Consider the following 25,612-nt stretch of genomic DNA (forward strand, 5'->3'; position numbering starts at 1 on the left):
TCCGAAGTCTGTACGGATGTAGGCAGTTTTTTAACCACTAAATGTTTCAACAACGCATCGTCCCTAATTTTCCAAAAACTTAAACTCTAAATTCCATTATTTTATTTTATATATATTATTTTTTCTGGGGGGATGGGGGGACTAGGACACAAAAGAGCCTGGTCTTTGGCGGGCATTGCGCCAGCGGGAACCTGTTTCTCGCTCGCTGGTGGCGGAGCTGTTGGATTCAAACTCAGTATATACGCAGTGCGAGGGGTCCGGGCCGCAGCCCGCGCCTCCCGCGCCTCCCGCGCCTCCAGCCGGCTGGCCGCGGGCCCTCCCAGCCCTGGAAAGGGTTAAGCGAGCGGCGAGGGCTCGGGGCGGGCGGCCGGGGGCCGGGACGCGCCGGCGCGCTCCCGAGCACGCGCTCCCGGCCACGGGCTGCGGCCGCTCTCCCGCCCGCGTCCCCGCCTCGGCGCGCTTCTCAGATCCGCCAGCGCCTGGCGAGGCCTCCAGGACGCGGTGAGTGCCGGGCCCCGCCGCCGCGGCGGCCGAGACCGCGCTGCCCGGGCCGGGAGCGCGGGGGGCACTCGCTGGGAGGACTGGAAAGACGGGCCCCGGAAAGACCCGCGGACTCCCGCGGGCGCTCGCGCAGGTGCGCGGGAGGCAGCCCGCCCGCCCCCGGCGTTCTTACAGGTGCGCGGGAGAGGCCGGCGCGCGCGCGTCGGGGACCCCGGCGAGGGCTCCGCACCCCCGGCGCGGGCAGGCGCCGAGTGGAGGGCGCGGAGAGGACCTACGAGGTAGGGGTGGGCCCCGAGGGGCAGGCAGCGGCTAGACGGCCCAGGAGGCGGAGGGTAATTGGGCCCGGGGTCCGAGAGTGGGCACTGCCCGGGACAGGGGTGGCCGCCCGGGCGGAGATGGTGGGCAGCGCGGGGAGACGGCCCGGTGGGGTGTGGGGTCCCGCCCGGCTCCGGGGCGCCTAGTGGAGCGGGCGGCACGGAGACTCTCCGGGCGCTGCAGCCGGAAGCGGGGGGCGACTAGCCCCTGCTCCGTGCCCGTGGCGACCGCCTCCGAGGACACAGCCCCAGGGGTGCCGTGGTCTCCGTCGTTCCCGCCGCGGATCGCGCTTCGGCGAGCGCAGCCTAGCCAGAGCCATCTCGGGGGCGGAGCGGCCTGAACCGGCGGGGAGGAGCCAGGCCCGCGCCCCGCGCCCCGCGCCCCAGGCCGGACGCTCCTTGGGGAGGCGGTCCCGGTCCAGTGGCCACGTTTGCGGCCAGCGGGGCCGGCCACTTCCCGCTCCCAAAGAGTGCCTTGGCCTGTGCTCAGCGCCGCGCGGGCCTGGCTCGCGGGCGGCCATGGCCGGGCCGCGCTGCCTCCGGAGCATCCGTCTCTGGGCGCCACAGGAAGCGGGTGGGAGGGCCCTCCCAGACCTGGGACCGCGGGGGGGAGGGACGTGCCGGAGTGTGTGCGGAGGCTCCTTGCCGGTTCGCCCCCATCACCTCCTCTGACTGCCCTGCGGACCCCCGGGGCCCTCTGCGACCCCCCGGGGACCCCCTCCTTGTGCAGCCGGCATTGCTGGGGGCTCGCGGGGTGCTGGGGTGGTGCACAGCGAGCGCTTTCTTTTCTCGGAGTCTTTGCCCCACTGACCGACCAGACGGGCCACCAGCGGTGCTTGTCGCTTGGGTTGGAACGTGCCTGACATCACGATGGCCGGGGGCGGGGCGCGAGAAGAAACCGCATTTCAATAAAGACAGCGTGTGGCCGGCTGGAGGGGAGGTTAAATGCATTTCCAAGGAAAGCCTCCCGCCGGCTCCCCCAACCCCATTCATGCGGGGGGACCCCAGCCTCCCGGTCAGGGCCGGCAGGGTCCGCCACTCTGGCGTGGTTGCTCCTGTAGCCTTAAGTAAATATAAAAAAATTTCCACCAATTCTTAGGTTCCTACAAAACCACATCTTCTATCTCCACCCACCCCCACATCTATTCTAAGGGCAAGGAAAAGAACAAATCAATGTAATAAGTTTTATTTCTGCTCCAAGTACTGAAGGCGCCTTGCAGGCAGATTTTAAATCCCTGTGCAGCCCCTCAGTGGGGGTGGGGTGGGTGGCGAGTTCACTCTTCCCAGCCTGTGATCAGGCCGCCTCCCTCCTTTTCGCATCAACCATCAGGTACTCAGCTTCCAATTAGGACTCTTAATGGACCGCCAGTGTTCCCCTGGCTTCTTACCCTGAGCTAATGGTGCCCTATTATTAAGAGTCCTCCATGCCTACCCGGGAAATGCAGAAGGGAGCACTCCATCCCTCAGATTTGCCCAGGGACAGTCCCCTGAATGCACTGTAACTGGAGGTTCCAGCTCTCCCTTTGGGGCCTAACAAAGCAAATGTTTAAAGAAATAAAGTCTTTCCACCTTTTAATGTCAATTGCACAGGATACTGCTGATGATATAATTTTAGAACACAATGAAAAGAGTTCAGAGATTTTGCTTACAGGCCATAAGGCCCTCTTGGGTTTGGGAAGAGGGGAGAAGACAGTGAAGTGTCCGTGGTTCATCAGGATGAGCTGTTGGGGCAGCTTGGCTTTGTGCGGTCCCCTGTGGTCCCAGTGTCTGGGTGTTCCTGGGGCGGGACCGTGCCGGCTGCTGGCTCCAGCGCTGAGAGAACAGAGGGTCTGGGAATGCGGCGAGGCCGTCCCTTCATCCCCGAGCATCTTCCTGGCAGCCCCATCGCTCCGTTTCTGCATGCGCTCACACAAGCTGCCACGCTGGCACCGGGGAAGCACGAGGCCTCCTTTTAGCTCCAAGTCCACTCTCGTCCCTGAGCTGAAACCAGGCGGCGCTCCATGCTGTGGGGCCTCCATCTGGGATCCTGTTTCAGTTTTTTTCTAAATACCAGCAGCATAAATTGTCTGTAATCACAGCTCTGCGGTGAATCTGGAACTACTTAGGCAGCTGTAATGCCCCTCAGCCTCCCTAGTTGGGGGCGCGGTGAACCCAGGAGGATGGCTACGGGGCCACCCCAGAGGTGCCCGCGGGGCTGTCGGGGTGCAGACCAGAACCCGCCCTGTCCCGGCGCGTCCTCCCCTGGTGGCCCTTGGTGGATCTGTTCTGGGGAGTTCAGGGATCACTGTCTCCACTGGGGCCTTGACTCGGGTTTCTCTCTTGGAATTATTGTAATTACTCTAAAATGACAGTGTTGGCACCCGCAGCTCTTTGTGAAATAGTTCACAATGAGCACTGGCTTTTGGGGTAAACCAAGATTTTCCAGGAGTTTGCCTTTGGCCAGCAAGCCAGTTCCTGCTAGAAAGAATATTAAAATAAACAGCACTTTGGAAATGAAGCTGCTGCAAGTCTTATACAATATCTGATGGATTAAAAACCAATTTCTTCCTTTCACAAACATCTATCGAGTGTCTGTCCCACCCAGGTCAGGCTCAGTTCTAGGTGCTGGGAATACAACGGCATTTAAAACTGACACAGCCTTCGCTTCCCCCAAACTGTCTCCCTGCAGCTTAGGTTCTGATACGGTGAAAGTGATGTTAATTCGTGTGTGGTAACAAGCAGGCAGGCAGTGTCTCTGAAGGAAAGGAACAAACCCCTATGAAAGCACCTGACGCAGGGATTGTGAGTTGGGCTCTGAAGGATGAAGCCCAGCAATGGAGGACGGTAGGGGACACCCCGCGGAGACAGCGGTCAGAGACGCTGGCGCGTCGGAGGAGGAAGGCAGGCCAACAGGCACCCCGGCCGTGTCAGAGATTTGTGACTTAATACACGTTTATCCCTCATTAACTGTGGCATTTCCTCTGTAAATTGACAGAGCTTTACACACTAGGCCTTGATGGAGCAGGACGTGGATTAACTTTGGAGAGCTGAGACTGCGTGGCTCACAGAGCGAGACCGTCCGGGGGGGAGGACATGGCCGAGCGTGGCGTTAGCAGGGGTCCCTGTGCTGGGGGGGGTGCCCTCAGCGCTGGCCCTGAGAACCCTTTGTCGTGGGGCCACAGTGCAGACGTGGAGTTGCTGCCTCTGTCCGAGCCAGGGTCGCCTCCTGCTCCCATTGCGGGCACCCCCCCTGGCCCCCATGACCGGTTCCTCAGATAGCCGTCAGAATGGTCACTGAAAGGCATGAGCCTTGTTCCGAGGCTGGGTGGCCAGTAGTTTCCCATGGGCTGCAGTCCACAGCACAGATAACAGGAAGCTCACTCCAGCCGGCGGGGTCGTCTGATGGCCAACCCACAAACTTAGTGGCTGCTGCAGACTGAGTACCTGTGTGTTCCCCAAATTCACATGCTGCGCCTAACCCCCAGATGATGGTATTAGGAAGTGGGGGGCTTTGGGAGGTGATGAGGTTGTGAGGGTGCAGCCCCCATGATGGGGTAAGTACCCTGATGACAGAGACCCCGTGGAGACCCCAGCTCTTCCTCCAGCTGAGGACACAGAAGACGCCGTCTATGAACCAGGGAGCAGGTCTCAGACACTGTGAAGAGTAGTCAGCTTTCCTCCAATCTGCTGGTCTAAATATTAGTCTCAACTAAAAATACCTTCACAGAAATACCTTCTAGACTGGCATTTGAGCAAACACCTGGGTGCCGTGGCCCAGCCAGGCTGACGCATCGCCACTGTCCTGTTCAGACAGGAAGAGCGACACGCAGCGGCCGCTCTGTGGGCAGCCCTGCAGGGCCATCGGACACAAGCGGGCTCAGTTCCAGCTCCGGGAGTGATTCTCAGATGCTCCTGCCTTCTTGATCCTCCAAGTCCTCCTCCCTTTTTCATAAAAAGTGCCTGGTGCTTGCAGCTGAGTGATTTTCTCAGCCTGCCTCCTGGTTTCTTTGAGCTGATTTGGCCCATTGACTCCAAGCTGGCAGAATCTCTTCCTGTGCAATTATCTTAAAAACGTTGTGGGCTTTCTATGGATCTGCTGGGATTGAAGCCATTAGACAGAGGTGTCATCCACAAATCCACTCAGTCCTTTCTCCACCTTGGACTCCCTGCAAGGCCGCTGTGAAAAGCATCCTTAAAATTCCTAGAAGCCTTGTGTTGTTTACCACAAGACCCTTCCAGGGCCTCTGCCTGGTGCCCCTCAGATACCAGGAGGTCTTAAAAGAGATCTGATTGTGCTGCCTAGACTGATCTTGGCTCTGAAGCCCCGTCTGAATTCGACAGTCTTGGAGGCGCTGGGAAGGAGAAGAGCTTCGTCTGTGAACCCAGTAAGCCTGCTTCCTCTTTGTTTCCTCCAAATTGCACTTGAAAACGGAACCCTTCCTTCTCCAGCTCCCCTCTTCTCTCAAGTCACAGAGACAGCGCTCAGCAGGGCCCCCCCGGCCCCCCCGGAAGTCTTCTCCGGCATCATCCGGCCGACTGGAGCACCCTCCGTCTCTGGCATCGTGGGGCCGCGGTGCTGCTGAGCCCTGCCGTCCAGGAGCCCCGCTCGTCTGTCCTCGGAGCCCTGATGTGTCTGCCCACTGCCTGCCCCACTGGCTCTATAACTGACCACTCCAGACCTGCCAGCTCAGAACAGCAGGGCTGCCATGCCCTTCGACTTACAGGCTGGGCAATCTGGTGGGGAAGCTCGATGGATGCCCTTAAGGCCACCCACATCTGCTGCCAGCTGGGGCGCCTGGCAGCACTGTCTCTGTGGGCTCCAGCTGGGTCCCCAGAGGCTCTGGATTTCTCACAGGTCAGCACCGGGCCCCAAGTGTCGGTCCTAAGAGCGGAAGCTGTGTGATTGCCATTTTCAGCACAGCCTCCATCACCACAGTGACCAGCATTTAGGATCTGGGGGCCGGAGCATACCCGTGGGGGGGCCGCCGTCACCCGGGGGATGACCGCCCCTCCTCTCTCATCTCGTCCACGTGGCCGGGCTGCACTGAGGGGCCCCAGGGACCATGAGCCGCGTCCTGCGCCATCCTGCCGCGCCCCCTCCAGCTCCTTCTGCCAGCCGGCGGGGCTGAGCTCCCAGGCCCGAGCTGCCCGCCCTGCGGTGCCTGAGTGCAGCCCTCCGCCCGCCCTCCTGCGGCCCGGCTCCCTAGCCCTTGAGGTCCGTGTCCCGCGGAGGCTGGGTGTCCCGGTCCGAGTGCAGGGGCCTCGTGTGTGAAGAAGGTTCAGCCTCGCTGGCCCTTTGGTCTCCGAGGGCGGGGCCGTGCGGGGCAGGGCTGCCCGGCAGAGGTCCAAGGAGAGCACGGCCAGCCGACCCCGCGGGAGGCCTGGGAGAGGGGCCCACCCCCGGGTGCACGGCCGTGGCCTGGGAGAGAGGCCCACCCCCGGGTGCACGGCCGTGGCCTGGGAGAGGGGCCCACCCCCGGGTGCACGGCCGTGGCCTGGGAGAGGGGCCCACCCCCGGGTGCACGGCCGTGGCCTGGGAGAGGGGCCCACCCCCGGGTGCACGGCCGTGGCCTGGGAGAGGCCCCACCCCCGGGTGCACGGCCGTGGCCTGGGAGAGAGGGCCCACCCCCGGGTGCACGGCCGTGGCCTGCGCCCTTGGCGCGGTGGAGCCCATGCCTGCCCGGTGAGGGCCCGCTGTGCGAGGGGCTTCCGGGGTCGGCTGCGCTGGGACTGGGCCTGCAGATGCCCCCACCCAGCCGGGCTGTGAAGCATCAGCTGCCCCGTGCACGGGATGTGGCCACCTCCTTGTGGACTTCCAGACCCCAGAAGACGGCAGGAAGGGGCCGTGTGTGTGTGTGTGTGTGTGTGTGTGGGCGTGTCACACCCTCCCCAGTCACTACTGCCTGACCTCCTGTGGTGTCTGCCCCAGTGGGAGTGCTGTTTCCCAAAATAGCTTCTTCCTGAGACTGAAGTGATCCCCTCACCCTGACCCCACCACAGCCCGGACTCCACACCCACATGTGGGGGAAATCCGGTGGAAACCAGTATGTTGGCAGCCTTCACCTATAAACTCTGTTTAGGCAGATGTTGGGCTTCCCAGGTGGCTCAGTGGTAAAGAATCTGCCTGCGATGCAGCAGACGCGGGTTCGATCCCTGGGTTGGGAAGATCCCTTGGAGGAGGACATGGCAGCCTACCCCTGGAGAATCCCATGGACAGAGGAGCCTGGAGGGCCACAGTCCATGGGGTCAGAAAGGGTGGGACATGACTGAGCAACTAACACACTGACTTTAAAAGAGTTTGCAAAGACAGCAGGTTAATAATATATTGGGCTGGCCAAAATGTTTGGGTTTTTCCATATAATGTAACAAAAACCTTAGCCAATTTTTTGGCCAGCCCAATAGTTTCCTTGGATTGAGTCTCAAGATCATTTAAATATTTCGTTTTTGCATCCACTTATTCCTGGCTGTCTCAGGACTGTCCTGATGGGAGAGGCCTCTTTGACGCTCACATGGAGGAATTCCCACTGACAGAACGTGTCTGGATTTCTGCTTCCGAAGCCAGGTGTCAACAGTGAGAGACGAGCTGGCATTTCATCTGCCTCCGCATCCCGTCCGCCACCCTCGTTGCTTAGATGACAGAGATCACATGTTGAATTTGGATGAATTCCTCCCTGTAAGCTCTCCACCAGGTTCCTTGTCTCCTGACAGCCAAACAAAAGGCAGTGCTGCTCTGCAGCGGTTTCCAGGCAAGACTCAGGCCCTTTCCCAGGACCTGCTAAGCCGGAGGGGGCGGGCCTAGGTCAAGAGCATCGCTTCTGGGGACCGGCAGGATACCTGAGGACATAGGTCGGGGTGGGGCTCTATTGTTACGTCTTAACCACAGCAAAGCAGGAGAGAGGTCAGAGACAGGGCTTCCTAGCTTGTGATCCATTCATGCCAACAGCGATAAGTGCGCGAGTGCGATTAGTAGGCGAGGGAGCTGGGCTCCAACTTGCCAGTAATGGTGTGTGATCTTGGACAAGTCTCTCTGTATAAAACCAAGAAAATTATAAAGTGTGAGTTTTTATTTAACTTCCCCACATTTCAGTTTGACCTTGACTTTACTCACATACTCGTAGCACTAAGAATATGGCAACTTAGGAGTCTTGTTACCTAGTGAGTGACTTCGTTATGTTTCAGACTGTGTGGCTTCCACGAGAGTCAGTCGCAGTCCAGATTGATTATTTAATTGATGAATACTGATACACATATGGGATAACATTTTTAAGTTGTAAGTTATAATCAAACGCCATTAACAATGTGATTAAAATACCCATGGTATCCCAGTGAGCTTTAATACACGTTATCATCTTGCCGTTTACACTTCAAATCCTTAGGAAACCAGGTGTTAATACAGCAGGTAGACAACACCCCCCCCACCCCCACCCCCCACCAAGCCCGTCCCTTTCACACTTCCATGAGTGATACAGAGTTTTTGTTTTCATGTTTAAATGTATGTAAATAGTATTACGGCGCTTCCCAGGTGGCTCAGTGGTAAGGAATCCACCTGCCAATGCGGGAGACACAGGAGACGGGTTCAGTCCCTGGGTCAGGAAGATCCCCTGGGAGAGGAAATGGCAACCCACTCCAGTATTCTTGCCTGGAGAATCCCAGGGACAGAGGAGCCTGGCGGGGTGCAGTCCATGGGCTTCCACAGAGTCAGATACGACTGAGCACAAGCATAAGCAGAAAATCGGATTATACGGCATCTTTCTGCAAATGGCAAACCTTCAAAAATTCAAAATTATGTGTTTGGAATTTATTCACACCGATACATGTAGGTTTAGTTCATCCATTTTAATGTGTGTGGCCCTTTTGGCAGTGATGGAAAATCAGTCTGAAAGAAGTTTAATCAATCTTTTTGTACAAAAGGACACAAAGCTCTCTTTCTGAAACAGGAGATGGATTGCGTGGCTGCCCTGTCACCTCCCTCCACTTCTTCGAAGCCATCAGAGGATTCCTGTTGTCATTCGGACGTGAGGGTGGGGCCTGGCCCTGCTCACCCTGGGGCTCCTGGCCGCGCCAGGCTCTCCAGTTTCTGAACTGGTCAAGCTTGTTTCCAACCCAAGGAGTCTGTTCTCGCTTCCCCTGGCCCTGTGTCTGGCTCCCTCCTGCTCTCAGGAATCTTCCCCGATGCCAGTAGAAACCAGGTCCATCAGGCCTCTCACACCCTTGTTTATGTGGTTTGTAATTCACTAGAGTTCGTATAATGATGGCTTAGGCTTGTTTTCTCCCTAGACTGGGAGCTCCGTGGGGGCCGAGGTCAAGTTTTTTTGGTTCCTGCTCCCATCTAGGACCCAGGGCACTTCCTGAAACATTGTGGGTGTTCAGCTATATCCACTCAGTATGTGAACCAAGTAAGTGACAGAATACTATTAATTATTTATCACCGCTGATGGGACTTTAACAGATTGAAGATCTGGGGGGAAGTGTGAATTTGTTCAGCCCAGGCAAGTCTCTCACTTCTGACACCAGCTTTCCATCCCTGGTGGAGAGCTCACCTCTGATTTCAGAGGATGCCCAAGACAGCCTTATCTTACTCAACTGTTGCTCAAAACTGGGTCTCATGGCGACAGGTTTCCTGGTGGGACTGTGGCCCATGCACCTCCTTCCAGCCCCGGTGGTTCCTTGTGGGATCGCAGTGTTCGCAGTCCGTGTCTGCCTAGGTCAACACCTCCCAAACCCGAGCCGCAAACAGAGGCACGTGCTTCTCTTGCAGCGAGTTCTGGGCTTGTTCCCTGGAGGTGCATCTGGAAATCAAAGGTGTTGTTTGTGCTCATATAACTTGGGAGTCCTCCACGTGATGAGTGCACACGTTTATCTCCACCTGTTCTCCTTTCAGTCCCTCGGGGTGTGTGACTCCGCGGAGCACAGGACCGTGTTGTAACGGCACCCAGTTTGGCCCTGTCTGTGATGTCACGTTTGGTGGTGACTGAAGGTACAGGCTCCCTTGAGCCCGCAGCAGCAATGCCTCCGAGTGCCCCCGCTCTAGTGTGCTGACTTCAGGAGTGAGAGTTCATGTCCTGCCAAGGGCTGTCTCTTGAGTCACGACGCTCTGACACCGTGTGTGTCTCTCAGATTAAAAACAAAGACTGGCGATCTGACGAGGGAGGCGGAATGGTGAAGCTCTCCTACAGATCTTCATGACCTGGTTGTCCTGTTGGATTAACATACATCTCATCCCTTCACCCTGGGCATCATCTTACCCAGATGGCTCATTACTGGCAACAGCCAAGGGCACAGAGACGCTTCCCTGATTTTGGCTCTCTGACCCGCGGGGCTTTTCTCCCACATAAACCGAGGCAGTGCTGCTGCAGCAGGAGGACCGTGGGCCATGCCTTTGACAGCACCCTGAGGGGGCAGGGCACAGGGTCTGCACGCACAGGCACACCTGTGTGGGGTGTGCACGCACACACAGCCTTGTGGGGCTCACCAAGGTGTGGGGTCTGCATGCACAGGCACACCTGTGTGGGGTGTGCATGCACACACAGCCTCGCGGGGCTCACCAAGGCGTGGGGTCTGCACGCACAGGCACACCTGTGTGGGGTGTGCACGCACACACAGCCTCGCGGGGCTCACCAGGGCGTGGGGTCTGCATGAACAGGCACATGTGCGTGGGGTATGCATGCACACACAACCTCGCGGGGCTCACCAGGGCACGGCGGCAGTTCTGCGCTCGCCCCACAGGTGGAGAGGCCTTTCTGGCCCAGGATGAGGGTCGAGCTCGGGGCAGACCTGGGAGCAGACAGCTCAATGCCTTGTTTTCCAGCCTAAGGAGTTTGGACTTTGCGAACAGCTATTACGTAAAGGCTTTTCTTGACATTCTCTGATTTTACTTCCTCCAGTGCAGCTGTGCCAGAGAGTCAGCCGGCTGTTATTCCCCTAAATCACACCCACACAGACAGCCCCAGCGGGCCCGTTCCTGCCAGACCTGCCCGCGTCTCCATCTGCTTCCCTCTCAGGGCTGGGACAGCCCCCTCCACCAGCATCCTGCCCCCCAGCTGCGCTGGGCAGCGGACCAGACCCACCAGCGTTTTGTAGGCGTCCCTCAGCCCACCGCGCGGATGCGGCAAAGTCCCGGGCTTCACCTTCAAAACTGGAACAGACAGGAAGGACCTCCCTGGTGGCTCAGTGGTAAAGAATCTGCCCGCCAACGCAGGAGCCTCAGGTTTGTTTCCTAGTCCAGGAAGATCCCACGTGCCTAGGAGCAACTGTGCTCCACAACTGCCGAGCCTGTGCTCGAGAGCGGGGGAACCGCTGCTACTGAAGACTGCAGGCCCGGGGGCTTGTGCCCCACAACAGGAGAAGCCATCGCCACAGCTAGAGAGCAGTCCCCGTGCACTGCAACCAGAGGACGCTGGCACCCTGCAATGGAGACCCAGCACAGCCAAAATACATAATAAAATTAAAAAAAAACAAAACAAAACACTACTAGCAGCAGACAGAAGGACCCAGAGCATCGGGCGGGCGCTGGGTGGCATGGATGCTGGAGCCAGCCTGTGGGCCCCGTCTGGCTCAGCCACTTGCCGGGCGCAGGGCTAGTTAATTGTATGAAGTTGGTGAGACTGCTTCACATCTCATTTCCTCTGGTAAAACAGGGCTAAAAGCTACAGCCCCGCAGAAGGGTTCTTGCAAGGGTCACGTATGTAACACACACAGCAGCAGTGCCTGCAAGATAGACGAGACAGGCGTGAGCTGGGTCATGATCACTCCTGCACTGAGGTTGCCTTACAGTCTGGCGAGTCCTAGAAACGTCCTTCGTGAAAAGCAAATTAAAAATTACAGTGCTGAAGCCTGGCAGTGTAGACTCAGGTTAACGTCATCCCAGGATTCACTGGCTGCTCACTGTCTGAGTGGGGTCGCCCTGGTGTGTGGGGGTCAGTGGCGGGCAGGGCTCAGGGAGTGGTCCTGGGACCCTACTGTGACAAGCAGGTGGCTGGACACTCGGATCGGACACATGGTGGGCCTGACTCAGAGGACCCCCAGAAGGAATTGGCTACAACAACAGGCGCTGCAGGTGTTTAGATAAACTTCATAAGTCTGTTCACTAATGTTTTTTAAAAAATTGACTTTATTTGAAAGGGAGATTCTCTTTAGCAACCTATATCATGATAATGAAACAAACTTAATTTTAAATGATCTGATGTCCACATTAAGTGCATAAATAATGTCCACATTTGGAAATCATACACAATCTTTTTTTAAAAATTCATATTGAGAGAAAAATTCATAGGAAGAGACTAAAAACTTCTGCTTGGGTATTTACACTGTGGAGAAGAGGTGTATATCCTTCACAGGTAGTGCTACCTAAGTTATATTTAAAGCAGACATGTTCCTATTAAAATATTTTCTCACCAGTAGTCAGGAAGGATTCTGTTACTACCGCACACCCGAACCTCTGCTGACACATCCCTTCCCGTCAGTCACGACGATAGGCGGAGAGGCAGTTGTTCATCTAACAGCCCCCAGAAAGGTGCTTGGGGGAGAGGCCCTTCCCGTGCTACGGTCAGTGGGGAGTCTGGTGGTTTCCTTGCTGTCAGGGCCGGTGCCAGGCTCAGAATCCTCCCAGAGCCTCCGAGGGGGGACTCTGATTCCAGAGCCAAGTGCAACATGGGGAAAAGTCCCTTTGGAAATCCCGGACTTCCAATCAAAGAAACCTGACCTGAGCATCTTGGCAAACCCGCCAATGCCTGTTAAACACAGGACTGTTAAACACAAAATGGGCTGATTCCTTCCCATCCATTTAATGGGTCATTCTGGGGGAGAGGGTTTTGCTCTGAAAGTTGAGTTTCTTGAACATCATTTGGAAAAGGAAGTGGTCCTCTGCTTTCTCCTGGGGATGCTGACTATTTGTCCTTCATGGTGTGTGTGTGTCGGGGGGCGGGCAGGACCTGTCGACCTGCAGAACCTTCCTTCAGACAGTGGGCTGCACACGGGGAGCTGGCATGGACGGGCCTGCTGAGGCTGCTGACCGCCTAGATTGTGTCTGTTTCATCACGCAGCTCTTGCTTAGTGCGGCTATGACAAAATTTCTGCTTTGCCTGATTCTTTCAGGCTTTAAGTGGACTCTGAAGAGCTTTTAAAACACGAGAGTTCCGAACTCAGGCCTTTCAAGTGAGTCCCGTGCCCTGCCTTGGCTTTGAGTCTGTGATGCCTTCCAAGAGGAGAGCCCTCAGGGGTTGGGCCTGTGCACATTCTGATGAGAGTCAGGCCAGAGGAGTAACTAGGAAGTTCTGAAACTCTTTTCCTGGCTTAAAACTAGTTAGTTTTCTGAGGTCCAAGATTGGCCATACCATACAAAGAAAGTGTGAAAAGAAAGAAGCAAGTCAGAGAGCCAGTTCTCTGGTTCTACTTCAGGCATGGATGTGTATACATATATTTGGGTAAGATATGTAAGTATGTGTTACTTTTTATCTAACTTTCCCTGAATGACTCAGCTGACTAAGAAAACACCTCTGGCACTTTGGGAAAAAGCCAGAACTTTTGCTTATAAAATCTGCTGGTTTCCAGTTTGTCATCACATTCCGGTCACCGGGGGCCGGAGTTCATTTCCATCTCAGTGGACACAGCACCTCCCCAGCAGCTCCGCAGGCTGGTGAACAGCTGAGTAAACATGCAGCTCCCCCGTGACCCTCACGCCTGTGGTCAGAGTTTCAGCCCGTCCCCACGCTGCCTTTCCACACTGGACAGCGCCCTGCACGTGGGAATATGCCCCATGGGGTACTGGTAACAGTTTCTGGGCAATAGGGAGGGAGGGAGGTGAAGAGAGAGGAAGGGAGAGGGAACTGAACGTCTAGAATTTCCAACTCTGAGACACTTGTATTTCCTAACACGGCAGCAGGAAAGAGCCAGGTAAACGTGTTTATACACATACATACACTCAGCCCTGCACATTTATAGGGATCAGGTAACAGTATTAAGTACAATTAGCAGAGAATCAGAAGCAGCTGAGGGTAGGTGGTTAGGTGTCACTATATCTGGTCTAAGAAGTGAACACAGCCTGGAAAGATGGCGGGCCTGGCTGTGTGTATCTGGTGGATTTCTCTCGTCCACAGCCTCTTTGTAGGAAAACCAGAGCACAGCTGCCCCACCCCTTATGCCAAGACCCCCTTCCAGGCTGCTGAGTCTCAGTGAAGATTTGGCCAATTTAGGAAAGATAGTTTATTCTTCTGATTCATCTGCAGGTGCTCACCTCTGCCTTCCAAGGAGTTACGTGGGTTTTGTTTTCTGTTTCGTTTCGTCTTGGCTTTCTCTTTGGGGGCACGTGTGCTCTTTGGAGCGTCCTTTCTTGGAGGTTTTCGGAGGTGCAGTGCAGAGAAGGAGCAATTCAAACGGGTTTCAGGTTGGAGCCTCGGAGGCCAAGCCCACACCAGAGCCCTCGCTCAGCACCTTTCTTCAAATACTGGCTCTAACCGAATTTGAGATAGCTGACTGGATCAGGTTTCAGGAAAACTGTCCCACGGCAGAACTGAGGAGGTATCATAGGCTAACTATGCTTTCTCACTGAGAGTTCTTAATTTCACACATAACATCTCATTAGGTTGGAGTTCGGGAATGGTTGATACTGTCACTGATCCTCCAAACCAGCAGTTTTATGGTTCAACCCAATGAATTAATATTTAAGGCCCTTGGCTGAACTGGGTCCTTCCTTACAGGCCTCAAAAATCAGGGGAGGACAAGTCTTTTAATTCCTAAATAGTATTCACTGAAATCTCTCTCCAGCACTGAAAAGCCAAAATCCCCTTCCCACCAAATCTGAAGCCTACAGCTTGTGGGGTTGCTGGGGGCAGATGTTATCATGAAATCGCCTATGGAAAATGCAAACTCAAACATCCTCTCTTTCCCCTGTAAACAGGAACACGAAGAGCTGGTGACATGACATGGAAACACCTGATGTTCCGACAAAGGAAGTCGCAGAGGAAGGCCCCCGGTGGATGAGTGAGGAAGACGGGTCTAGTGTGTGCACTGACTTGTCCTAACGCCCACCTGGAGAGTGAATTACGCACCCCCGCCTGCCCCCAGGTGAACACCGCCGAGCCAGGCCCGCACTCAGCCCTAATGGCGAACGGGGGTCACACACGAGGAGAAAGCTCCCCGGGCGGCTGCCTGTAAAGCAGGACTGAAAGTCAGGGTTGGGAAGCGTGGACCGCAGCCCGGCGCCGAGCGCAGACGCGATGGGATGCGGACGGATGGACGGTGACTCGGGGAGACAGGGCGGGCCAGGTGCTTAGTACCCGACAGCTGGGCCCGCAGAGCGGGACCCGTGCCCAGAGCGGCGGCAGCGGCTGCCCGACCGTTCCGTCCGCCCGCGCGGAGCCCCGACTACACAGACCCGGGCAGACGGCCGCCCGCCCGCGGGGACCGCGCTGGGGTCACAAGTTCAGCCGGGAGCGGGAGCGCGCTCCCGCAGACACACCCCTTTCTCGGGATAGCGGGCGGGCGGGTGCGAGCCGAGCGGCGCAAGAGCGAAAGCCGCTGTGGACACAAGGGAGGTCTGATCGCACACCCGGAGCCCGGAGGAGCCATCGACCTTGGGCAGCCCGAGTCCGGGCGGAGTGATGCGGAGCTGCTGAGGGGGACAGCTGCCCGAGCGAGCGCGCATGGAGAACCCGGTGGTCCCCTGCGTCCTCTACCCGGGCGACGGGGCGTGCGGCCAGGCCGGAGGCCGGGGCGGCGCTCCCGAGGCTCCGGGAGAGGGCAGCCTGCAGCCGCCGGACGCGGCCGAGGGGGAGGGCGCGGCGTCCCCGGCGCAGACACCCTGCAGCCTCAGCGCGTCCCTGTGCTTCAGCTCCGGGGACGACTCCCCGCCGCAGTCTCGCGCCTCCTCCGCGGCGGAGGACGCAGCGGCCTCGCCGCCCTCGTGTTGCAGCGGCCGGCGGGTGGTGGAGAGGCAGTGGGGCGTCGGCAGCTCGGGCGCCGCGTCCCCGGAAGACTCCGCGTCCCCCGAGGAGCCCGCGTTCCCCGGGGAGCGCCCGCCGACCGAGGAACCCACATCCCCGGAGGAGCACGCGGACCCCGCGCCCGTGCCGCCCGGCGTCGGCCCAGAGCACGGAGAGCCCGACCTGCTCATCGAGGTCTCGGGCCGCCGGCTGCGGGCGCACAAGGCTGTGCTGGCGGCGCGCAGCGACTACTTCCGCGCGCGCGCGTCCCGGGACGTGCTGCGGGTGCAGGGCGTGGGCTGGGCGGCGCTGCGGCTGCTGCTGGCCTACGCGTATAGCGGGCGCATGGCGGGCGTGCGCCCAGACAACGTGGCCGACGTGGTGGCCGGCGCGCGCCGCCTGCAGCTACCCTGCGCCGCGCAGCGCGCCACCGACGCTGTGGCGCCGCAGCTGAGCCTGGCCAACTGCTTCGAGGTGCTGAGCGCGGCGAAGCGGCAGCGGCTGGCAGAGCTGCGCGAGGCCGCCTACCGCTTCATGAGCGATCACTACCTGGAGGTGCTGCGCGAGCCCGCCGTCTTCGGGCGCCTGTCTGGAGCCGAGCGCGACCTGCTGCTGCGCCGCCGCCTACGCGCCGGCCGCACCCGCCTGCTGGCTGCCGCTCTCGGGCCGGCCGGGGAGCGCGCGGGCAGCCGGCCACAGAGCCCGTCAGGGGACGCGGAGGGCCGCGGCGAGGCCGCCGTCTACTGTTTCCACGAGGCGGCTGGCGAGTGGCGCGAGCTGACACGGCTGCCAGAGGGCGCGCCGGCGCGGGGCTGCGGCCTCTGCGTGCTCTACAACTACCTCTTCGTGGCCGGAGGCGTGGGGCCCGCGGGCCCCGACGGCCGCGCCAGGCCCTCCGACCGGGTCTTCTGCTACAACCCGGCCACTGATCGCTGGAGCACTGTGCGGCCGCTGCGCCAGGCGCGCTCCCAGCTGCAACTGCTGGCCCTGGACGGCCACCTGTACGCCGTGGGCGGCGAGTGCCTGCTCAGCGTGGAGCGCTACGACCCGCGCGCCGACCGCTGGGCCGCCGTGGCCCCGCTGCCCCGGGGCGCCTTCGCCGTGGCCCATGAGGCCACCACGTGCAACGGCGAGATCTACGTGTCCGGGGGCTCACTTTTCTACCGCCTGCTCAAGTATGACCCGCGGCGTGACGAGTGGCAGGAGTGCCCGTGCAGCAGCAGCCGCGAGCGCTCGGCCGACATGGTGGCCCTGGACGGCTTCATCTACCGCTTCGACCTGTGTGGGGCCCGCGGCGACGCGCCGGCGGCCGTGCCGGCCGGGGGGGTCAGCGTGCTCCGCTACCACTGCCTGGCCAAGCAGTGGAGCCGCTGCGCCTCGCACCTGCGGCCCCCGGGTGCGCCCTCGGGCCTGCAGCCCTTCCGCTGCGCCGCGCTGGAGGGCACCATCTACTGCGTGAGCCGCGCGGGCACCTGGCGCTTCGTGCCGCCCGGGGAGGGCGAGCCTGGCGCCGGCGACGCGGGCCTCGAAGGCAGCTTTGAGCTCCAGTCGCTCCAAACCCCGGCGGACGCCCGGGGCCTGCTCTTCCCCTTCGTGCTCAACTTGCCGGAGGAGAAGCCGGACCGAGGGGAGGAGGGCGCTGTGTAGAATGAGCCAGGTGGTCACCCGGCGTGTCCCTCCGTGGCCCGAGACAGGGAATGCGCCGTGGGCCGAGGTCCCAACTGGGAACCCGGAAGGGCGCAAGGGGAGCGGAGGCCGGGGGAGAGGGTCGGGGGTGGGCGCTGCCCACGGGGATCACTTAGGAGGTAGTGCTTGTCACTACCGGGCCTGGCAAACCGTGTGCAACGCTGCCTTAAGGCCCCCTTTCTACTCTGCATTCCTTCTGCTTTGTTTTGCTTTGCTTAAGGGGGGGGTGGGGTGTCGATGGCTTAAGAAGCAGGATATGAGCAAATAACTTTGCAAATAAGATACAACATACCTGAGAAAGAAGGAAACAGAATCAGAGACTGCGCTTCCGGGTGCAGTGGGTGGGCCCTGTGTACCCCGGACGCTGTGGCTCGTCGGAGAGGCAGGCTTGAGTGCTGCGGGGTGCCAGCCCCCTTGTTAACTGCGTGCTGAGAAGGCCCTGGGAAACGCGGGGGGCTCCCAGACTGGAGTCCTAAATGAGGCCAGTGTGAACCATATTCCTGGAAACCCCTGAAAGAAGGTCGTGCTTTTTTTCAGCTTGGAGTTTAAAATCATAACCGATAAATCAAGCTCTTAAAGCTTTTCTAATTTAGTTTAAAAGTTCCTGCCCTATGTGTCAACTCCGAATGTAAGAAGTACTAAAGATGAAATCTTTGATTCCCAATAAGGTCTCCTGTCCAGTGAGCACGGGAGATCCCAGGGGCCCCGGACAGGGGCAAAGGTCCACACACCTGAGAGCAGGTCCCTCTCATCACCTAACTGAGGTGGGCTTAATACTTTCAATTTCAAGGATGCTCATCATTATGTTCAATGTGTAGCAATGATTGACTGTTACTCGGGCTTTAGATCTTTGGTGATTGTTGGCCAAAGAGCGTATCATCAGTAGGCGAGGCTGACAGCGGCCAGGTGCTCGCCTGCTTTGAAAGCAGGGCCGGGGTGCCCAGCCGCTGTGATATTTTATAGTGGGCTTGAAGAGAGTAGTATTCCCCCGGAAAGAGGACTAAAATCCTTTCTTTTTTTGAGAGTTCTAAAGAAAAACATACAGGCATAGTTTGAACCCACCAATTGTGATGTTTTAAATATTAATTCTGTAACTCTGAGGGAAATTCATTTTTACAACCATTATTCTAAGAAAGTGCGGCAGAGTGACAGTGAGCATGTAGACACGAGGGGGAGCATATGTTTATAAGGGAGTGTGGGGCTTTCCTGGTGGCTCTGCGGTAAAGAATCTGCCTGCCAATGTGGGAGACTCGGGTGAGGAAGATCCCCTGGAGAAGGAAATGGCAACCCACTCTAGTATTCTTGCCTGGGAAATCCCATGGACCGAGGAGCCTGAAGTCTATGGGGTTGCAAAAGAGTGGGACATGAATTAGCAAGTAAACAACAGTAACAATGTAGTTTAGCAAATGAACTACTTTTGTCTAATTGTGAGCTCCAAAATACCATTAATAAAACTAACATGAAATTTCACTACTGTAATAGGGCACAAGGATTAAAAGGCAGGGTTTACTATCTATTAAACATTTAAGGATAAAATGTATGTTCATAAAGAGAGGCCAACTGACTTGGATTCTGAATCCAATCCACTTTTTTTTTATGACAGGAAAAGTGCCCATTGAAGGTTACTGGCACAGAAGTCAATGAAGTCATGTGTAGCTTACTGTGATTTCCTCATGAATCAGTGATGGGAGGGAGCCTCCCTGTGCGATCTGTGGGTGTGCGGGGAATAGGTTATGCTTCCTAAAGAGGCAGTGGTCGTTAAAGTGGTCAGTTAAGCATGCTTAGAAATTCAGCATGACTCATGCATGTCCTGAGGACAGGGCTCTGCCGTCTTAGCTGGTGTGTTCTGGGAACTTGTGTGCCTGCCCGTGACCACTCCTGACACCACAGGATGTCTTGGCAACTCGGGTCAGCATCTTAGGAAAAACCAGGCTCCAGATTGCCTGACTTTGTAGGAGCAGACTGGAGACATGGCAGGAGAAGAAGAAGTGAGGTTCAAAAGAAACAAACTGTGCTTGTAAAGACACGAGCGTTTCACATGACAGTACATTTTTCTCCAGACTTGCATTACTTATGCTCAATTTTTATTTGAAATGGAACCGAGGTGATATTTTCATTCCTTCAGTATCAAACTCATGAGATATGATCACTGTGATTTTACTTGAGAAATCATTCCTAGGATGCTTACCATTGAAAAACACAGATCCTAAAGTGGGCTTCCAAAGTCAACTCTCCCCATTGGAGATGGGAGACATACTAGCTGTCAGACATGGACAGCCAGACGATGACACACCCCTCGGGAGTGTTTGGATATTATTTCATCCTTGAGTTGAATGAAGGGACGCTTGGCTGAGATGCAGCACCGCTTCCTGTGGGAGCTGGCCCTGAGCCCCAGGGAGTTGTCAAGACAAGATCCCGGAGGATGCCTAAGGAGGGTGGTGGGCTTAGAACCTTGTAGACCACGTTTCTCAAGGCAGTATCACCTAGAACAGGTGCCAGAGGACCTGTGTGCTGCGAAGACCAGTTCATTTTGTTTGGGGGCCAGTACCTGGGGTGTGGGGCCAGTTGGGCCGTGTGCCGAGTACACAAATGGAAAAGCCCCAGGCCCAGGATCCTTCTGTGCAGGAGGGCTGGGCGAGGGGCAGGCCTCCAGGGCTGACGTTCCAGGGCCGGGGCTTGTCCTATTGCTGAGCCTGTGTCCAGCTCTCTGTAGAGAACCAGTTGGTGTAAAAGGATCCCTGCTCTTCTATCGCTTGAATCAAATGAAGGCAGAGCATTTACAACATCTGTAATTCTCATGAAATTAAGAAACCCCCAAACACTGACATTTCCAGACATTTGAAAGAGCGGTGGGGCATTTTCAGGGGAAATGTAATTCGCAGAAGCTTAATCTTTCGGTTAGTTCACAGCAATGACTTTTGTGTTGTGAATCAAGGTTCGTTTGGAACCTGAAGGATTGGGGTGAAGTCATCTTCATTTCCTTTCTGTTTTTCCTGCTGGTTGGGGAGAGCCCTGGTGCCAGCGCCAGCGTGGACTCTGGCAGCTTTATGGGGCTGGCCTGGGACTGCAGTGACTTTATTTCTGCACCAGTTTATTTTCCTTTCAGAGAATGAATGCTGCAGAAATTCTTTGGCTACTTAGTGACAACAACTCCCGGTATCACTTTTGCTGCTGCTGCTGCTGCTAAGTCGCTTCAGTCGTGTCCAACTCTGTGCGACCCCATAGACGGCAGCCCACCCGGCTCCTCCGTCCCTGGGATTCTCCAGGCAAGAACACTGGAGTGGGTTGCCATTTCCTTCTCCAATGCATGAAAGTGAAAAGTGAAAGTGAAGTCGCTCAGTCGTGTCCGACTCTTAGTGAGCCCATGGACTGTAGCCTACCAGGCTCCTCCATCCATGGGATTTTCCAGGCAAGAGTACTGGAGTGGGGTGCCATTGCCTTCTCCAATCACTTTTGCTACAGATACTTAAAATAAATCACCTGGTCCATTTTTGTTACTTTCTGGTGTCAATTTAGTAATTCTGGTAGCCACTGTTCAATTTTTTTGGTCTCTTGGGTAACTCCCTCTGAAATGTTTTGAAATGAAATGTGTTTTTAAGTCTTTGCCTTTTCCTGAAGTTAAGGTGGTTTCAGGATATTATCTGTTGTGACACCTTCCTGGGTCGAAATGTAAACAAAAGTGCTCTTTTGCATTCTGTCTTATTGTAGATGATTTCCTAGCTTACAAAATGATTTATTTTTGGTGTCTTTAAAAAAAATAAGTGTTCTCCTTTTCCCCTTTCCTCTGCGACATCATTATTCACGGGAAGATAACAGGAACTAAGGATGGGAAGGGGTCGTGTTCTGGTTGCATCTGAGTGTGCATCAGAGCCACGTTCTGTTTGCTTCCCCGCGTCCTGGAGGGCACCACGAGGCTCCGGCTCCTAGTGTGGGAACTGGCATGGGTGAGGGCCTCCTACCTGCTTGGTGAACTGGTGTGAAATGAAACAAAAGACCAGATTTGTCCTCCTGCGAGACGCCAGCTCCTCTGAGGCTTTTGACAGCGCTAAGCAGTGCTGTGATGTTGCTGGGTCTTGAAGACAAACAGCCGTCTTGAAGACACAGCTTTGCCCAGCTGATGCTGTACCGATCAGCGCTCATGTTTCGAGTCCTGAGTGCCAACTCCGTAAAACCCTGTCCATCTGCCTGTTTATGCCGAGATGAAATAAATCACTGGGGTTGCTAGTGCTCCTGCAGTCTGCGAGGCTGTCCTTGTGTCTTCTCTCCGGAGCAGAGCCTTGGTGGAGGGCCTCTCTGGGAATGAGCTGGGAGATTCCGGCCTGACCTGCGAGGGGTGGGGGCGGGGGGCGAGCCCTCTGTGAATGAGGCGTGTGGAGTGTGGAGGGGCTTCCAGCGACCAGATCCAGGCATGGGGTCTCTTCATACTCCTCAGGCACCTGTGGGCGCCTCTGCCACCCTCCCCACCGCAGGCCTTCCAGCTCACTGCTCCCGGGGGGCAGCGTCTATGCCGGGACATTGCCCGTGGGCCACGGGCGGACCCAGGGCGGGCCGGGGGGCTCATCACACTCATGGCCCCGACAGGGGTCGGCACACATCTGGACAGGGATGCAGTGTGAGGGGAGCGCTTTACTGGGGTTCCCGTGGGAGGGGCAGGTAGGGGTGAACAGCAGGGCACTGGGTGCTCTGAGCAGTCTCAGGGGCTGTCGGGGGTCCCTGGGGTGCCAGGCAGGGGGAATGAGTGAGGTGGGCTGGGGAGGCTGGTTTGAGGGTGACTGAGGCTGGGAGTGTTGGGGGCCAATGGCCGTGGGGCTGGGGGCGGCCTGGGTGGGGGCTGTGGGGCTGGGGTGTGGATGAGAGATGGGCAGGGGCCTCGGTGGGTGGAGAGGAAGCCTGCGCCCTGGAGGGAGGCCCTCCCAGGTCAAAACCTCCCGAGAAAGCAAGAAGCCAGGTGGGCACAGCTGTGGTCCGCGGCTCAGCCCTGCCAAGGGTCTGTGGCCCAGGGACATTGGGCGAAGCTCAGGGCACAGTCCCTGCTCCCTGGGATCCTCCTCCTTCCCTGAGAGGCACCTGATGCCACTCAAATCCAGAGGACACAGAGTCCCCAGGGTGTGCCCCCCGCTCCCCTCTCTGCCCAGCAAAGTCACCCCAAAATAAGAAAGGCTCAGGGATCAGAGCACACTTTCACCAGCACAGGAGGGGAGGAGAAGTGGGGCTTGGGTTACTTGGCCAAGAGTGGCTGGTACCCGCCCCCTGAATCACTACCCAGGATGCAGGCCTGCAGACCCACGGGAGTGGGTGGGCTGTATCCATTTAAAGTTGTCTGACAGCTGAAATCCCGCCTGGCAGGCAGATACCCCCATATCGCTGAGACCTGTTGTGGGCAATGGGTGCAGACGGAAGCCGGCCCTGGCAGGGGCAGGACCCACAGAGGGAACCCAGGGTGTGACAGGCAGGGCCTGCTGTAGGGTGGGCCCCGCCAGGCCCGGGGAGGCCCAGCGAGGCGGGCCCAGTGCCTGAGAAGCATGGTGGGGCGGCGGGGCTGGCACGTGGGGTGAGGGACAGCCTGTGCAGTGCGGGGCCGGGCTGTGGTTGGGGCACTTTGGGGTGTGTTGGAGATTTCGAGCATTCGGGTCAGAGCCAAGAGAGATGGAGACCTCGTCCACCCAGCCCGTGTCTGGTGCACCCATCCGACTCCAGCCCGAAACCAGGCGGAGCACCGTGGACAACCTCTGAAAGGCTCCTCCTCCCAGCACACCCGGGAGATGGCTGCGGGTGGACGGGCCTCTCCACACCTCTTCTGTGCAGAGGGAGTCTCCAGGGGCACGCCTGGGGTCTGTCTGCACCTTGCCCCCTTCACCCAGGACATCACGGGGGCCGCTGTCCCTCCTCCACATCAAGGCTCAGGCGTGAGCGCAAGTTTCCTGGCCTTTGGAGCCAGTCGAAGACAAACGGACAAACGTCCATTAAAGCAGATTCTGCTCAGCGCCACCCACGGCGAGAGGAGCCAGCGTGGGGCTCAGCCAGGTCATGGTGCCTTCCAGGGGGTGGGAGAGGGCAGCAGACAGCGCCGGGGCCGGTCCCTGGACTGCGATGGGGCTGCGTCTGAAGCTGGCAGCTGCTGAGTTAGGGTTCCGCCTCCCTCAGGGCCGGAGGCCCAGCCAGCCTTCCTCAAGCTTCTCTGGAAGGCGTGGCTCGCAGGCCCCTGAGAAGGATGCCCCGAGTGGTGGGAGCACGCAGGTGTCTTGGAGGAACAGAGGACGGGCCCATGCACGTCAGCCCTTCTTAGTGAAAGCTTTGGAAGGTCAGGGCCCAGCTGGGCACGGTGGGAGCAGACAGCGCACCCTTCGCTGCAGCCTGGAGCTTCCCAGGAGGCGCTTCCGCGGGGCTGGTGCCCGCAGGACTTCCTGGTGGGCAGGAGGCCCTGCTTGGGTTAGACTCGGGTCCTGGTGCTGAGCTCGGACGGAGCGGTGGGTACTGGGAGCCCCGGCCTTCAGACAGACGGGGCCACACAGCAACACCTGCCCGCGGTGAGAGTTGAGTCCAAGCCACTGCTGTCTCTGCGGGTTTCTGATGCACTCTGGAGACATTCTCTTCTGCTTCCGGAGCTTAATTTGAGAACTCACTGAAATTGAGCAGGAGTGGTGTAACTGGGGCTGCACACTCGATGGAAGGAAGAGTCTGATGTATCAGAAGTATACATCCTGCCCATGCCCGCGGTTGCAGGGGTGTGTAATGCTCTAAACAGACCACACGTGCCAAGCCAGGCTGCCCGGTTTCCACTGAGGTTTGGAGTACAGGCCCCTGCGGAGCCCCTACGAGTAACCCGATTACCGAGGCTGCTGCTCCAGGGGATTGGGGGACTGGAGTCCGGCCCCCTCCCCTGCTCCAGCCCCGTCTGCCCCACAGCTGCTGCGCCTTACAGCCCAGCGTGTCTGCCCTTCAGATGAGCTGTGACTCTGCGGTGACTCACACACGGCTGTGGGCAAACCTCCCTACAGGCCGCACAGGCAGGGCAGCGGTCGGGGGATGCGTGGCTGAGAATCTGGGGCTGGCCTGGGGCCCCCGGGGCTCACCGTCCTGGAGGGAGGTCGGGGGACAGGCAGGCCGGGAACCTGCAACCAGCTGGGGCCTCGGGGTGGCCAGGGGAGCTCTGTCCACCTCCAGGATGGTGGCCGGACGCCTCACCAGCTTTCTGGGTGCTTCTGTGCACTTTTCCCTGCAGGCTCTATGCCACCCTGGTGCCCGCTGAGCCCGCCCCGCCCCTCTGTAAACAGCATAGCAGTGTCCATGGCCCTTTGTGACACAGCGGCTATGGGAACCGGCCCTCGGGCAGACAAAGACTCTTTCTCTCCGCTGCTTGCTCTGAATCTCCTCCTGTCCCCAGGCCGGCGGGTTGGCGTCCCTGCGGTGTCCTCGGCAGTTAAAAGCTCTGCGTTCTTTTCAGAAGGTCGTGGCCGGGGGGTCTGTGTCCCGGTCAGGGAGGCCACTCTCTGACCTTGGCCCTGAGGAATGGACGGGCCCCCCTAGCCCCCGCCCACCCCGTCCAGTTACTAATCATTTACTTGGCACAATTCAGATGCATTAAACCTGAACAGAGTTCAGGTTCTAGGGAAGGATGGATAATAGAGATGTGTAAGTAGGAAGGGATGGATCATAGGAGATCCTAAGTGGTAGCTGTGACTGGGGCAGCAGATGGAGTGAGGGCAGCTGGGGGGCGGCGGGGGGCGGACCACCCCCTCTGTCTTTTCAGCCACCACCAGCCCGTCACAGCCCAGTTCTGGAATGCTAACTCAGTAAACTGACTTGGGCCATTGTTTCCCCATCTATTTGCCATGAAGTGATGGGACCGGATGCCATGATCTTCGTTTTCTGAATCTTGAGTTTTAAGCCAGCTTTTTCACTCTCTCACTTTCATCAAGAGGCTCTTTAGTTCCTCTTTGCTTTCTGCCATAAAGGTGGTGTCATCTGCATATCTGAGGTTATTGATATTTCTCCCTGCAATCACCTCATGGTAAATAGATGGGGAAACAGTGGAAACAGTGAGAGACTTTATTTTTTTGGGGGGGCTCCAAAATCACTGCAGATAGTGACTGCAGCCATGAAATTAAAAGACGCTTGCTTCTTGGAAGAGCAGTTACTATCAATTTACACAGCACATTAAAAAGCAGAGACATTACTTTGTAAGCAAAGGTCCGTCTAGTCAAGGCTATGGTT

The 25,612-nt window shown here is 57.6% G+C and overlaps 1 protein-coding gene across 6 annotated transcripts; it reads left to right on the forward strand.

The window, feature by feature from the left end:
• The first annotated feature begins 375 nt into the window (after nt 1–375).
• Nucleotides 376–21,638, forward strand: KBTBD11 (kelch repeat and BTB domain containing 11). 6 transcript variants are annotated; one of them, XM_027529792.1, is made up of 5 exons: nt 376–501; nt 7,268–7,467; nt 8,732–9,190; nt 9,676–11,001; nt 14,689–21,638. In XM_027529792.1, exon 5 carries the CDS (start codon nt 15,434–15,436, stop codon nt 17,357–17,359), a length of 1,926 nt encoding a protein of 641 aa, XP_027385593.1. In that variant the 5' UTR covers nt 376–501; nt 7,268–7,467; nt 8,732–9,190; nt 9,676–11,001; nt 14,689–15,433; the 3' UTR covers nt 17,360–21,638. The 6 variants fall into 6 exon arrangements, with proteins under 6 accessions (XP_027385593.1, XP_027385598.1, XP_027385595.1 ...); XM_027529797.1 differs by lacking the exons at nt 7,268–7,467; nt 8,732–9,190 and having other exon boundaries at nt 379–501; nt 10,679–11,001; XM_027529794.1 differs by lacking the exons at nt 8,732–9,190; nt 9,676–11,001 and having other exon boundaries at nt 380–501.
• Nucleotides 21,639–25,612: the final 3,974 nt, after the last annotated feature.

This window comes from Bos indicus x Bos taurus, chromosome 27 (genome assembly GCF_003369695.1).
Source record: "Bos indicus x Bos taurus breed Angus x Brahman F1 hybrid chromosome 27, Bos_hybrid_MaternalHap_v2.0, whole genome shotgun sequence".
NCBI classification, from domain to species: Eukaryota; Metazoa; Chordata; class Mammalia; order Artiodactyla; family Bovidae; genus Bos; species Bos indicus x Bos taurus.

What these genes read in the sequence shown, in the direction of transcription:
- KBTBD11 (XM_027529792.1), top strand. Translation starts at nt 15,434, where the DNA reads ATGGAGAACCCGGTGGTCCCCTGCGTCCTCTACCCGGGCGACGGGGCG.